Source organism: Pseudopodoces humilis, chromosome 11, assembly GCF_049639895.1.
Source record: "Pseudopodoces humilis isolate 2021_Gansu_Grassland_sample_001 chromosome 11, ASM4963989v1, whole genome shotgun sequence".
NCBI lineage: Eukaryota > Metazoa > Chordata > Aves > Passeriformes > Paridae > Pseudopodoces > Pseudopodoces humilis.
Window position 1 is genome coordinate 14,200,007 of NC_142210.1, and position 15,635 is coordinate 14,215,641.

Below are 15,635 nucleotides of genomic sequence, written 5' to 3' on the forward strand. Positions count from 1 at the left end.
GCAAAGGATTTAGGTATGATTTTCAACTTCAAAATATGTGTCCCCTCTAAAAACATTTACTCAAGCATGTACAGTTGAAGGTTGATTTAACTTTTTCCTGGACTAGTTCCTATTCATTCTTAATTCAGGAATGTTACTTTTACATTTGATACAACACCCTACTGATTTCTAAGTAAGTTTCACTCTCATTTTCAGCCAGCTCTGGGTCTGCTACTTAATGTTTTTAACCAAAATCTATTGGCCTTTGGTATCTAAAGTCAGCCCTTTAAAGTTACATAAATAAAAAGTACTTATTTTTCATTGAAACAGAACATCTGCAGTTTTCCTTAATCATTGCTGTCAAGAACCTGCAGCATTCCCTTTTACATGACTCATGAAATTTTGGGATGGGCATGGGCATAGCAATATGGATGGTCCTGGCAGTCCTGACCCCCACCTTCCTCATTTTCATCATATGAACTGGCTAAAGCTGCTCAAAAAAACCTCTTGGCATTTTTAACTTGAGAAAAACAAGCTTTGTGCAAGGATCTAGAAAATACAGACAATAGTTAGAAGACAGTTTGCCACCAGTAATTAGGTATTCCAAAGTATTAAGGAACGATTATGGAAAATTTTAGGTGAAGGTGACAAGATGGTTTGTCTGACCCAGAAAATGGACAGATGACATTGAGTGTTAATAAATGTGATGTACACAGAAAGAAACAATCCTACATACTTCTACTTTGTCTGCACAGCAAAGGGCTTTGAGCTGACTGTTCCTGATCCAAAATGAGGACCAAGAGGGGTTTGGCAGAGGTTGGCTCTCAAAATGATTGTTTCCAATGTAACAGCTTGGGATCTTGAATTGAAAATGACAGGAAATAGGCTTAAAAACCATAAAGGACCTCTTTTCAACCAAAGCATATTTTAACAGTGGAACTCCACACACCAAATCACATTCCAGATGCCAAAAGCTTACACAGATTCAAAAACAAAGTCACCAAAGGAAAATCCTTCAAGGACTATTAAGCACAAAATATTGTGTCTGGTTCTAAAATCCCTCAGCCACAAATTGTTGGAGGCTGGGAGAATATTTGAAGGAAGTGTTAAATATGCTTGCAGGATTGGCCACTGTCAGAGTGAGTATCCTGAGCAAGACAGACGCCTGGGCTGACCTGGTATGACTGTTCTTGCACTTTTATATCACATTTTTCTGTTGCCTTCTTCTCAGAAAAACCTAAAAAATAAATCACTGAAATGATAATTTACATTCATACACGCTCCATATTTTATTCAATAGACAGAGTTGGCAGGGAGAACTTCAACACAAAGACTTACAGTTTAGTAAATTCATAAGCAACCAAAGAAAAAGAAATACTAAATTTTTACAAATAAAGTAAAAGACAGAGCTACTGGCCATACCTTTAAAAAAAAAAAATATTTTTTCTATGGATATATACATATATAATGGATAGCACATATCAATAATTTAGGGTAATACACAATACAGCAATTATATAACTGCTGATGCAGTCAGCTGAAGAAATTCAGAGAAAATCTTAAAATTTAAAGAAACTCAAATATACGGACACATGAAAATACATCCAGACATAGCGTGGTGACATTTGCAATGTTTCCCACAGTCTAAAAGACTCTAGTGGTTTTAGAGATATCCTTTGCAGCAAAACTACAGAATCCTAGTAAACCTAATAATATTCCTCAGTTTGGTTGGAATTTCTTGTGCACACGTATACATGCTGCATCTTTCTTTGAGAGGCCAGCGTCAATTACATTTAACTGCTTCCCTTGTGGACTTAAATCATGGCTGGATGCTAAAAATGTATTTCTATATATACTCTGTTTACAAACCATTCTTCTTCAGCAGCTGCACCTTTTCCATGTAGTTTAGAACAGAGGCTGCCCTCCTTCTCTAGCACAACCTCTAGCATGAAAGCACCAGGAGAAAGTCATTACACTTAGCAGGCACCTCCCTGGTTTAATGGTGTGTAAATGTCTTGGTGCCAGTCCTGTGCTTGGCATACAGGCAAAGGTTAAATACAACAAACATCTGCAGCCCATCTAAACACCAGTGAAATGCTACAGGACGTGATAACCACAGAGAAACACAGGAGAAATGGAAACACTAATGATGGAAGGGCACTGTTTAGGATAATTTCTAGTCATAGAAGGATACTTTAAAAGTAAGTGCAGGGAAAATGATGCTGGAAATATTTCCTAATGGGGAGACCTAATAGGCTGTGGAATAATCACCCAAGGGAGAGGAAGGAAATCCTTTTGACTGAGTCATTTCTTTCTGGACTGGGTGAAGCAAGGAAAAAATGTGCTGGCAGACAGAAAGACTACCAGCTCTGCTGCTCAGAAGCCTAAGACATTTCTGTTCTTAACAGTTGTAGTTTTATTCAGAACAAAACCACGCTCATGAAAACTTTTTAAATTGTGCATAAAGAGACGTGTGACTTCTGTAACCTTTCCCTTCTCTTTCTCAAATTTAATTTATTTACATACATTTATGGCTCCTTCTTGAACTGCATTTGCAGAAGAGAGGTTTTCAGGGCTGAAGTCATGTACTGCCTTTGTCCATCTGATGCTGCATGGCAAGAACGGATGCAGCTTTATCAGGAACTTGTCCTGATCAGGCTCTGGCCAAGCATGACTAGTTTAATGTGACAGATTATAGAATGAAAGGAGAGCGAGAAGGGAGGAATAACAAGGGCCAGGGAAAGATTAGATTCTCCACACATTTCTGCATTTATTGACCTTTTCTTCTTCGATATACTGTTAGTTACCCAGATTTGCAGCTCGAGATGGCAGGCGAGCTGTCAGGTGCACTGCTTAGGTCATTGATGGTGTTATGAACTCTACTGGAAACTGATTTCATTAAACAAAATTATGTGGCTTGGCATTTCATATAGCAAATATCTAACTGGCCTTTTTAATTGCTCTTCATACAATTCCTTTGAAATTAGTGACATCTTTCTAATAACTTTTTAGGGACTTAAAAATTTTAAGAATTTCTTGTGGGGTACCAACAGCTGATCTACAGCATCATTCCCTGATGAACAGTTAGTGTATGTGAGTGCAGTTTGGCATCACTGTACATAAATCTGTCCCCAATCTGCAGAGAAGCAATGTTTTATACTGAAGTTTCTTGAAGGCTCAGTTGGATAATTTCCTTTCAGCACCCTCTACATCAAGCATTCAGTCATAAATTCAACTTGAGCTGCAATTTACTCATTAATAAAATACCACCTCTGGGACTTAATCCACTGAGAAAGTAAAGAACCTAACTACTGCTGGCCAGCAGAAAGAGTTCAAAATGCAGGACAGCAGTCTGAAACAAAGCAATAGTCTACAACAGTGCAAGCAGGATTTCCTAACCTTTAGAGGCACATTTCTGAAGGAAAAATCTATACTTTGTTTAAAGCACATGCAGGTCTGTATCTTTATTCTGAGGTCTGAACCCAGGCTGCTGCTCATTACTATCACAGTTTAATCCAGCCAGGAACAAAGCACCACAGTCACTCACTCCCTGACCCCAGAGAGGGGGAAAATTCAAATGGTAAAAGTAAAAAAAAAATAAAATGGTGAGTTGAGATCAATTTAATAATTGAAATAGGATAACATTAATAAATTTTAATGAAAAGGAAATTAACAAAAGGAGAGAAATAATTCTCAGGAAGGACAAATGATGCAAATGAAAACAATAGCTTACCATGAACCGACAGATGCCCAGTCAGCCCCTGAGCAGCCTTGCCTGACCCTGACCTTCTCTCTAGCTTCTTGCTGAGCATAATGTCAGATGGTCTGGAATATCCCTTGGGTCACATAGGGTCACCTGTCCCTGCTGTGTCCCCTCCCAGCTTTCTGTGCACCCCCATTCCCATCGCTGCTGGGGTGACGTGAGACAGAAAAGGCCTTGTCTCTGTCTAAGTGCTGCTCAGCAACAGGGTTCTAAAACATCCCTGGAGTTCTCAGAACTTCCCAAACCCCAGCTACTGTGAATTTACAATAAAAATTTATAATACTTTATCCAAAACCAGCTCAATTACATTGGTTGAAGCAACGTAGTTGCAGTGATGCACAAAATCCCCACCATTGGATCTGGGTAAGAGTTTGATCACAGTTCAGCTGTAGCATGCTGGAGCCATGCAGCATGTGTGCCACCACACATTCATCTTGCTAGAACACTTTCAGGCTACAGCACATCTCCTAAGAAACCCCTCTTGCCCCTCCTCAAACCTGGTAATGCTTTAAAAAGGTGAGCATTTTGGGGAAGAGGGATCCTTTTCACCAGACCACTTGCTCCTGGAGGGGATGCTTGGTTGGTGTGTTTTAGATTTTAGCTAGAAGGGTGCAGTGTCATTTGCCATCTTCAAAGAGTTAAATGCAAAATAGCTCTACACTCAGATGGGTTTAATCTCTGCATCTGTGCATTGTGGCTGTCATGTTTTAGCAGCATGAGAGGAGCTGGGTCTGAGCTCTGGGGCTCTTGCTGCTGCTGATAGCTCCATGCAGCTCATTTTCCTCACACCGCATGACCTGGCTGGCTTTGGCACATCCTGTCTAACTGCTGCTGAGAGAAAAGGAAATATTTGCCTTGAGCCTGAGCACTAAACACCTCCTCTGTGGTCAGGAGAGATACAGCTTTCTCCTCGGTGGGGTGGTGATGAGACCGAACCATTACCTCCATTTTCCACCTTTGCAGCAGTAATTGCTTTCCCTTGTGCCCCTCACTAAGGAGACACTCTGGGGACAGCGAGGGCTTTTGAACACTGAGTAACCTGAGCACACTGGCTTTTGGAAAAGGGGCTGACTCAGCAGATGTGCGAGTGGGGGATGTTTGCTATTCCACCTTAGGCAAGAAATTAATGGCTCTGACTGTGTCCCCTCCTTGTATTCAGCTGGCAAACCCTAACCCGTGGCCACTGTGTGGGGTCAACATCCAATTATGGGCTGGTTTGTAGCCTAGTTTTCACACCCATGCTTCTGTGCTTCACAGGAATATTCCTTGCAAGGCAGAACAGGTCCCTCTGCCTCTACTGAAGGACAAGGACTTGAATGGGCAGCGTAAATTTTATTTCTTGTGCGGAAAGCTAGAGGAGACAAGCCAATTTTGCTTGCATGAGAGATGCAGAAGACCAAGATGCTGATGAGAAATTAAGCCACCTGTGGTCCCAAAACAGATCACAGCCTTATGCTGCCAAGAAACAGTATAAACAGAACAGAAAGATCCTGCCCTGTCCCCCAGCATTGCTGTTGAAGGATTTGGACACAGTCAAGTTAACAATATCATCATTCTCTGTGTTGTATTCCAGAAGCTGAAGGGTTGTGATTTTATTACAACACTGCTGTTGCAAGACCACAGAATAATACACTGACATTTTGAGCTGCACTTAAACCTAATATATATTTTTAATACTACATTTATATTCCATCATAAACTGACACTGGGCAGAATAAGTCACTATTGCCACTGTGACTGCACTTGAACCTCAAATGGAAAAGCTTGTACTATGTGGAGCCTTGCAAAAGGCTCTTTTCCTATGACAGGGTCTAGCCAGGGATTTGCAGCAGTGCCAGTTCCTCTAGTTTCTGACCACCTCCCTCTTCATTAGACTACAAAGCAAGTTGCCAGCAGGGCTTCTGGAAGCTTCATCCTCTTTCCTTTCCCCAGTTACAGGAACTAGGGAATTCTCCTGTTACAGAGAGAGGATACACAACACCAGGGACTGCAGTGCTGGGAGAAACCCAGCCCTTCTTCAGATGCCTTGTCAAAAAAGAAAGCTCCTGCTGCATTCCATGAGGATGGCCAGAGTCACTCTCGGCTTGGTACAGCAGTTCTGCCGCCCTGGCGCACTTCAGCTCTGTTTTCTTTGCTCTGTCTCCTCTGCCCCATTGGCAGCTGCCAGGGCAGTTTGGTGGTTTGGTACCCAGCAGGAACACACATGCTCAGAATTGAAAGAAACAACAGCAAAAGACTCTGCAGAACTGAGGAGACTTTGTGTTTCTGGTACTGAACAGCCACAGAAACATCTTTTCTTCTTTGCTGCTTTTTTTCAGGATGCCCTTAACATGCTTCCTCACATGTGGATTTCATGGGGCATAGTCTTAGAGATATCACTTATATAAATCTATAATTTTTTAAAACTACCTCAGGGGCTAAGCCAGGAATCACACTCACTCTCCTAATTTCTCTCCAGATACACACCAAAAATAGGCTGATGCCCAAAGCAGCCTGCACTGCTCCATACACTCGCTCTGGGGAACTGCATGAATGAGGCTGCTGTGAGTCCTCCCTCTCTTTGTGGAGAATCAAGCCTCATTTCCTGATGAGAATGTGTCTTCTGGTTGTGCAGCTGTACCATGAGATCTTCTCTGACAAGTAGGGTTCTGGGACAACACAGCAACTGAAGTACAACAATAAATATATGCTGGGTGCTCAGGCCACTGTAACAATTATGTATAAAATTAAAAAAAACAAAAAAAAAAAAAAAGAAGAAAGAGAGCTGATCATCTCATAAGGCTTCCTATACTTTATTGCTTGGTCATTCATCCTGAACTGATGAAATAGATATTCCTAATTGAAACACAGTGATAATACTAAATGCAGTACCAAGGCCACTTTCATCATATGCAGAAAGGAACAAAACCACAAAGGGGTTTAGAAGAGGACTGAAAACCAGATTCAACAGCTATTTCTGAAGAAATCAGAGATATTTTCAGGACTGCTGTCATTCCTGTTAGTATTTTCTGATGTTGATATTTCAGTACTCCCAGCAGTTTTAGACAGGGAACAGGGTTGCACTGAACAATGTCTGCACACACCTCTCAAAGCAAGATAGTCCCTAGACATGAACCTTATTCTCTCAACAAAGTATTTATTGAAGCTAAGTGCTTCCTCACTTCACCTGCCAAAAGAGACAAATTATCACACTGACTATCACAAAGTCAGGAAGACGACAAGAAAAAAAGTTTTAGATATATATAATAGCATAGGCCTGGAAAAGGAAGAAATTTCACAAGGGAGAGATAGAGCAGATACAGGACGTAACAGAAGAACAGATTTGTCACATAAATGCAGTGTGTTCCAAAAGACCCCCAATTTAATACTTCAGAAAAGAGCAATATCCTCTTCATGGCTCACTGGGACTCCCTAAGGAATTTTGGAAAACATTCTAGTAAGACATGCTTTGGCTGATATTATCATTGGTTTGCTGGGATTTGATTTGATGTTTTCATTCTTTTTTTCTTTTTGGTTTCTTGTTGTTTTGACTTGTGAGAATGAACACGTGTCTCAAAAACAGGATCTTGGTTACTGAGGAATCTGTTTATTTCAGGCCCTTTTTCCTAACTTGGTATCAGTTGGAACCACTCACTGTTCTTGGTATTTTAGGGGTCTAATTTTAGGCCCTGGTTTTTCAGATCTTGGCCAGACGCCCCACTTGGTCTCTGCACAGAAAAACTCTATTGGAAGATTTTCTTTTATGTCTGGTGCAGATCCAAAGCTTCTGAAGACATATGGATTTCTTTCCATTGAGCTCCACAGCTCCAGGTCTGGCCTCCTGCTTGTGATACCATTTAGTCTGAGCATCTGTGGAGGGCCTGAAATGGATGTGTGGATCCACCCCACTTCAGGCACTCACTAAGTGAAGAGCTGCTCTGATGAGCTACAGTAAACCTAGTGTCCATGGCTGCACAATCAGGCAGAATTTCTCCATGAAAAGCATTGTTAAACATTGGAATGGGCTGCCCAGGGCCATAGTGGAGTCACCATGCCTGGAGGTGTTCAAGAAGTGACTGGACATGGCACTTAGTGCTGTGGTTTGGCTGGCAGAGTGGTGTTTGATGAAAGGTTGGGCTCCATGGCCTTTGAGGTCTGTTCCAGCCTAAATCACTCTGTAAAGGCAATTCCACTGCCATCAGGAGCCAGCATCCCAGCACCTTCACAATGCAGAGCCAGCACACAGAAAAGGGAAGAGCCAGCTGCTAATCTTCTCCTGACAGACTTGTGAAATCCATGCCAGTTCTCTCTTCATCCTCATTTAGCTCATACCATCACTGACACAAGTGCTGCAAGAAATCTCCAAGGCATGAGCTTTGCAGGAAAGGCTCTGCTCTTTGACAAGAACAAAACTTTCCCATTATAAGCAGACATCATCTTAGCTATCAATGCCAAATCCTAATCCCAGGAAAAAGATAACAGGATGAACTTCTCACCCAAAAAAACCTCCCCTGTGTCTTCAAGGCACTGATATTCTGCTGGAACTTCCCTACTGCTTCTCCCTCCACGCTGTGTTTCAAACTGCACAGCAGCACAGGTCAGCCCCTGGACATGGCACCACATCCACCAACACATCCCAAGACTGAATTCAGATCTCTGGGGGCAGGTCAGAGTCCCTCAGGGCTTTCCCCATGCACAGCAGCACCCACTGCACAGGTGTGAGCTGGGTTCATATTTGCCACACAAAAGATGAGAGCTGTTGGAAAGCAGAATTGTCTCCTCACCCAGGGGCTTGCACATGATGAAAGTGGGGTTGCACTAAGGCAGAAAGAAAAGGCACCTTTGGAGTGTAATGATGTTTCAAACTACTTCAACTGCTGCTATTTTCCTTTTTTGTCACAACCATCCTCTGTCAAGTGGGTTATATGCTACATCTAATTCCGCCCCCCCAAACAAGAGGCATGTGGACCACTGATAGCTAACAAGTGATGGGAAGCAAAACACTGAAGGCCCCTCTTGTAACCAGAGGAAAAGACATACTAAAAAGGATTATTTGCACAGAACTCAGCCTGGGTTTTCAAACCAGCATTTACAGCTTGGAAAGAACCGAGAACAAATATTTTAAAATAGTTATTAGGGGTTTTATGGAAACTGGATGAATGGATGATTTAAATGGAAAGCCAAATAAATATATATAAAAAAAGATCATCTAAGCCTGGCAGGAAATCTGAGGATCTTTAATAATAAAACTAAAAGAAAATTTAGGAAAATAAAGCTTTTGAACTGTGACACAAAGCCTCTGAAGTCCAGAAGAAAAATGCTTCTATCTCACTAGTAGAGATGCTGTGCTTGAATCAAGGAACAACAATAACTAAAGTACTGCCTTGTTAACACAAACTGCTGTCCTGTGCATTGCACTCTAACCACAGCAATACACTCAGATAAACCATGCACTAAGCACAAAGATGGCATCTGAGGGAGAAGCTGGGATCAGCCAACAATAACACCAAGCTATGCCACTGAGTGGCTTCTCCCACTTTGTTTTATCTAGGAAGCCATGCATACGGATTTCAGCCCTCAGATGGTCCCAGTGGTGTCTGTGCTAACCACAGGCACAGCCCTGCAGGGCTGGCCTCGTCTCACTGGGAGCCGTGTGTGGCTGCAGTGTCTCTGTAGCTGGACACCTCTCAAAACCAACCCACAATCTGTGGGGGAAATGGAAAGCTCTCATCCCTTTTCTAGAAAAGCAGACACTTACTCCAAGCAGTGACTGCAGCTTCTTTGTACCTGAGCATCTGCGCTATAAATGATGCTGTGGTCTTTTTGTAGACACAGCTGTAGGGAATAACAAATTCATGGCAGAGATGATAATGCTTATGTTGCAAACAGGTTTTATGCCAACCAAACTGCACCTCCTGTGGAGTTTCAAAGGCCTTTTACAAATCAGTAGTAGACATAAAGTGAGTTTTGTTATCCTAAAGAATTTGTTAAATAGGTGAGATATCGTCAGTCTATTATGCACTGATAAATAGGGGAAACTGAGGCTGAAAGCAGTGGAGAAATCAGCCAAACAGTGGGAACGTCAGGAAACAACCCAAAACTTCTGACTCATGTGCTTGTGCTCATTTGGCAAACAATCCTTTCATGCAAGCCAATTCCTGGTTCTGATCTTATTGAAGCCAATGGTAGAACTTCCATATATGTGAACAAAGATTTGAAATTTCAGTCTGTAATCTGCACTTTATAGGTTTGTGCCTTTATAGATGGGGCAGATATTTAATTCTGCTCTGTGGTTCAGTCAGCTGGATGGTGCTATGTATATTTAGGGCACAATGAGAAAAATAAATAGCAATTAAAACACCAAAAAAAAATCAACCAAAAAAAGTCAAATCCTTTCTTCCATATGGAAGATTTTAGTATTTTTAATGGTAAAATTACTCTTCCACATTTTTGGCACTTTCACAGAAGGAACAGTTGCCTGTGCCCATTAACAGCAGCAACAGAGGCTGAGCTGGTTCTCCCAGAGGTGTGCTCCAGCAGCCTGGCAGCTCCCCACAGCCACAGGAGACAGTGGCTCATGCCCATCTGAACCATGGAAGAGCCAGTGCTGCACCCAGCTATCCCCTCTGCCATCTTCTGGCTTTACTTTGGCTTTTGACAGCAATTAATACTTTTAGACTCTTTTAAACTATCAGCAGGCAACTACTCTAGCTGATATCCTCAGGGGGAGAAAAAAAAATGCAACAAGAAAGTTTTAAAGCTTATAAAAGCACAAGATGAAAGAAGTGGAGATCTGGTCCCATCTACACATCACCTGTAATGGAGGAAAATAAGGGAAACGTTGTATTTCATTCAGCTCACCTCTTCTCCAGGGCCCTCATTCTGTCAGTGCAGAAACACTGCTGGATCAGTCAGGGAGTATCTGCAAAAATGCCTTCCCAGTGAAAACTCAGCTATTTTGTTCCAGTGTATACACTGGTGAACACCACCACCACTTTGGAACCTCAAAGTGAGACCAAATTCAGGGTAACTGCTTGCCCCAGACATTCTGGAATAAAAAAAAATGTCAGAGGCAAAACTGCTTTGTGTGTAAAGGATGCCAGCAGGACAGGAGGGGGATGGATCCCTACTGCAGCTGAGACTGTCTCGGACAGAGCAGATGAAGCACCCTGTTGAACATGCTGTCTCCTCCTTCCACAGGTGAGGCTCCAGCCAGCACACTGCCTGTGTCTGCTCCACAAGTTGTACAAACAGAACTCTCCCCATTTCCCCATCACTTTGCTGCTCCTGTACACATTTGAGGGAACCCCCAGCAACTCCACCTGGATCAAGCCGACTGTGTCACCATGTGAGTACAGTACACATTTTATTCACTCCTGCAAAGGAACCGAGGCCCTGTAGGTCAGCAGGGTGGGGCAGGTACAAAGCAAAGGGGGGAATTTGTCACCTTAAAAGTTCTTCCACAAGAAGTGCCTTATCATCCCCCCAGTTCCCGGATTCTCCAAGTGAGAACATGTTGGAACGTCCTGCCTCTCCCCCAGGGTAGAAATTTTCAGTCATTGAACAGCTCAGGCTTCAGCAAAGCAGGGTGTACGTGTGCAAACATGCTCACACAACACTAACGTCCAAATACTCCCAAACCCTACTGACATCAAGATTCTCTTTAATTATTGTATTTTTAAACCCTTGATTGTCTTGTGGCGGAGGCCTGAGAACCATTGGAGACCTTGGGGGGTGGAGGGGTGCCAAAGACAATTGTGGCCTGGGAATATTTGCCAGCTGGACTACGTGATTTTTTTTTTTTTCATTCTCATTTTTCTTTTCCCCTGTTTTCTTTTCAGATCCTGTGTTCTGGCTTCTTGGGGTCTGCAAATGCCCTGATACAGAAACTGCAAACCCAGACTGCATTGCTGCATCAGTCCCTGCAACTGAGAGCCAATGCAATAGTGAGCAGCAATTTGAGATACCAGGAATCCTGCCTTTAACAGCCTGCACTCACTAGCCACAACTCCCATTGAACTTTGAAGGCCCAGGTTTGCTCCTGCTTACACCCTTTCAGCTTTAACAGCTACCCCTCACTTATATGAGGAATACAGTTTGGAATCTGGCATTCATTTCCTATTCTAAAGAAAGAAAAAGAAAAGAAAAAAGTTTGGATCCAGCTATCTTGCAGGCTGAAATTCTGTTCTGCATTTTTTCTTTCCAATGCTGCAGCCTCCTCTGCTCCTTCTGCCTATTTTCAGATGAACTGCTGAGATGCTGAAATTCAAACTACATCAATGTGCATCATATTTATCACTCACAAAGACTGTGTTGGTGCAATATCTTCCTACCCACACTTCCTACATCAAATCCTCTAAAATGTAAAATCTAAAATCCTCTGGGTGCCTGACACAGCCAAGACTACCATGCAAGAATGACTGGAATTCTGCACAGAAGACAGTAAGTGCAGCAGCAGCTGGTTCTTGTGGCTGCTGCCCACCATGGAGATGTGCAATACTACCTTGAACTCAATCCCCAGCTGATGTGCCAGCACAAAGCACCAAGACCCATCCTTTGGAAAAGATACAGGGTGTGAGGTGAAAAGATGTTGATCTGCTCCAGCTGGCAAAGAGGCAGCGCTCTCTACCAGCTGCACACAGAAAGGAAAGCTGGAAAGGTGTTTTGGATCTCACAGGCCCTCACCATGGAGAGTGGCTGAGATCAAAGCTTTTATATGTAATAATCTTGAGACACTGTCAGCAGCAGAGGTCTGAGGGGAATGGCTAAAGCAGGAGGAGGACACCACAGACCCTAATAAGCAGCAATCACATAATTGTTTGGGACAAACTGGGGCTGAAGATGAGCTCCTCCATAGAATCTGATCAACATGAGCTATCTTGCCAGGGACTGAAGGGACACATACAGTCTTGGTGCTCTCAGAACAAGACATGAAATAGCATAGGTGGAGAGCCTGAAGATTCCCATTTCCTGCAATTCTTGCAAAAGACTCTCTGTGGCCACTTTGTAATCAGTTTGGTGCCATCTCTTTTCTGAACTCTTTTGTCTTCTCCTCACGAGTCAGCTCCTGCAGTACCTGAAGCAAAACAGATCCACTTTTTGATAAGGCAAAACTTGTCCTTATACACTGGTTTTATCTTTAGTAACCTGAGCCAGCAAGATATCTAAATACCAGGTGGGCTTTCACAATCTTGCTGAGAGAGCAGGAAGGGAAAGCCTTACTGGAAGGCAGAGCCTAGATATACACAGCATGGCACAGTATGGACATCCCTCCTCCACCCCCTGCTGTCCCCAGTAACTTTTCAGGACTTGACCCACTAATAGGACACAGAATGCAAAACACTTGGAACTCATGGTCTTATTTGGAGACTTTGTCTTACTCCTCACCCACATTAAACTGCTTTTCTGTGAGCCTTACCAGGAGTTTCACAGAATTTTGGTCACTCTTTTCAGAAAGGAGGAAAATACTCCATCATCTGGATATGCCACAAACATCAAATGAGGATCAGCTTACATGAACAAAAGCAGAAACACGCTACATCTGTGCTTGTCCAAATTATCTGGCAAAAAATAAGTATACTGGGAAAGAACAGATAGATGAGGACAAAACAGAGGAATTTTCTCCTCACAAAACGCATTCTTAATAAATAACTTGACTCACTTTGCTAAGAATAATTTGACTGGAACATTGGACTTCAACTGTTTAAAACTTTCATTTTCCACTTGCTCTTCATGCACAGATTCTGTAACAATTTAGCTTGTTTTTACTAGGTTGGGGGACCAGAATTACACCTCAGCATTGCACTATTAAGCAGCAAATTTACCATTGTTCCTCTTTGTGTGCCTCCTCTCTGTTTTAGACTTCGTCACTGGTATGCAACATATTTCTATCCAAACAGAAATCCTAAAGTGCAACTGTAGGGTAAGATATAAAGTCCCCTACGTGGCTGATCCGGACCACACAAAACATAAACCACCACAGCAAAAGTTGCTTGCTAACCTCCTGCCACTCAGCAGCAGAACTAAATTCAGAAAGGAATTTAAGATAGGCTTCCTTCCCCTCACTGCATCCCCTCATTTTTCCTTTTCCTCCAACCTATGCAGCTTCCACATGCACAGTTTCATTTGTGGGAGTTTTTAGCTCATCTATCTGGGTCACATATCTGTGGGTGATACCAGTATAAGTTAAATACTTAAAAGAATCGTGGGGGTTTGCACAGCAATTCTGCCTGGAGCAAAGCTCCTGATGGCATGCAGGCTCCATCAGAGCCATACACCCTACAAACTGCTCAGGCACAGAAAGCTGATTTCCTTGCCATCTCCCACAGCTTTTTCTTTTCCTCACAAGATCTGTTGTCAGAGGAAGGGAGTTCAGAGCTTCTTTCCTTCCACCAGTGGATTGGTTTCACTTTGCTTCACTTTCCACATTAATGGAAATTGCAGGTGCACTTCAACCCAAATGTTAACTTCTTCAATCAGCACAAAAGACTACATGCACTTGGGGAGAAAAAATATTCATCCGTTCATGCAATCTTAGCTTTCAAGGGGAAATGTGCAGTGGAAAAAGAAGGAATGATAGGGGAAATTAAATTAAAATGCAGGAAAAAGAATATTAGTAACAGAAGGGAACTTTTACCTGTGGTGCTTGCCAAGATGGTTTCATGATGCTCAGTGAGAATACACAGGTGTACAGGAAGCCCAGCAGACCATCCCAGTGCGATGCCGAGTTGCCAGGTCCCAGGGAAGTTGTCCTGCAACTGTAGCCTTAGAGAACTTAGCAGCTGAGTCCAGCTCTGATCTGGGTGGCTCTCTTGTCCCTTGTCTCCCCAGGCTGGCAGCACAGCCCCTGGGGCATTCCTGCGCTATCTCCTGGTTCTCCTGCCAGATGCTCTGTGGCACCTCCCAAAGTGAGGTGGGGATGCAGGGCTGCACTCCCTGGCACTGCACAGGGAGCTCTGGCAGGAGTTTCCCCGGCACTTTGTGACAAGCAACAGGGGAGGCTGTTTGCTCTTACAGTCCAAATTGCTTGCTCACATCTACAGAACTGCCCAAACACTGCCAGCCTGAACTCAGATAATTTCCAGAGCCTTACTACTGTGCACTGCAGTTCTATTTCCAGATATTTCACCAGTTCTTTGTACAGAAGCATGAAACCATCCCTATCCCCACAGGTCACCTGCCTAATATACCTGGATTGTACTTACATTGGCAGAGAACAGCCAGTGTTTGAACACCCAAAGCTGCACCGCTGGTGTTTCAGTTCATATTAAAAAAAAACCCCAGAAAAACCCACCAACCACACATAAATATTGTATAAAAATTCTTTTCACATCCTTTTCCACTCCTTCCCATAAGTTCACTGGAGTGGCAAGGTTTCTGATACAGACTCCAGCCCTTGGAATAAAACTTTGCAAGTTCCACATCACTCATTTCATGCAGCAGAGTGCTACATGACATCAACAGCTTCCAGCCATACCACTGACACAAGGAAAATAATTCCTCCTGTTAGCAGTGACCTTCCAAGGTAGCGTGCTAACAGCCTTTCTTTATTTCATTGATTTTCCCAAATCATCATCAGAATTTCTAGTAATAGGTTCCTTAGTCTCACAACGAAGAGATGATTAATACATCCACCAAGAGGAGAGCAGGAGGAGCTACAAAGAACATGAGAACACAAGGATGGTGTGATGTGAATGACAGATCAGCCTCGGTCACAGGTGGTGCTGCCTGGTGTTGTTCCCCTCTCTGTGCTGTTATAAATTGGGGTACAATCAGTCTCACTCCCACCTGACCTGACTGACCACTCCCATCTGATCATGGACCTTGCCCAGTTCCAGGCTCTGGACACAGAATTTGTTCTTGAAGACCTCACAGCTTTTCTACTTTGCTACATAGAGTTCAGCTCACCACGTGC

General features: G+C 43.0%; 1 protein-coding gene across 1 annotated transcript in view; it reads right to left on the reverse strand.

Moving 5' to 3' along the window:
* OSTN (osteocrin) overlaps positions 1-14,461 on the reverse strand; it is a 47,918-nt gene extending 33,457 nt beyond the window's left edge. Inside the window, exon 1 of the mRNA XM_088061218.1 lies at positions 14,358-14,461. Within this exon, the coding sequence (XP_087917344.1) occupies positions 14,358-14,384 (27 nt within the window). The 5' untranslated portion in view covers positions 14,385-14,461. The remainder of the gene's footprint in view (positions 1-14,357) is intronic.
* Between the last annotated feature and the right edge of the window lie 1,174 nt (positions 14,462-15,635).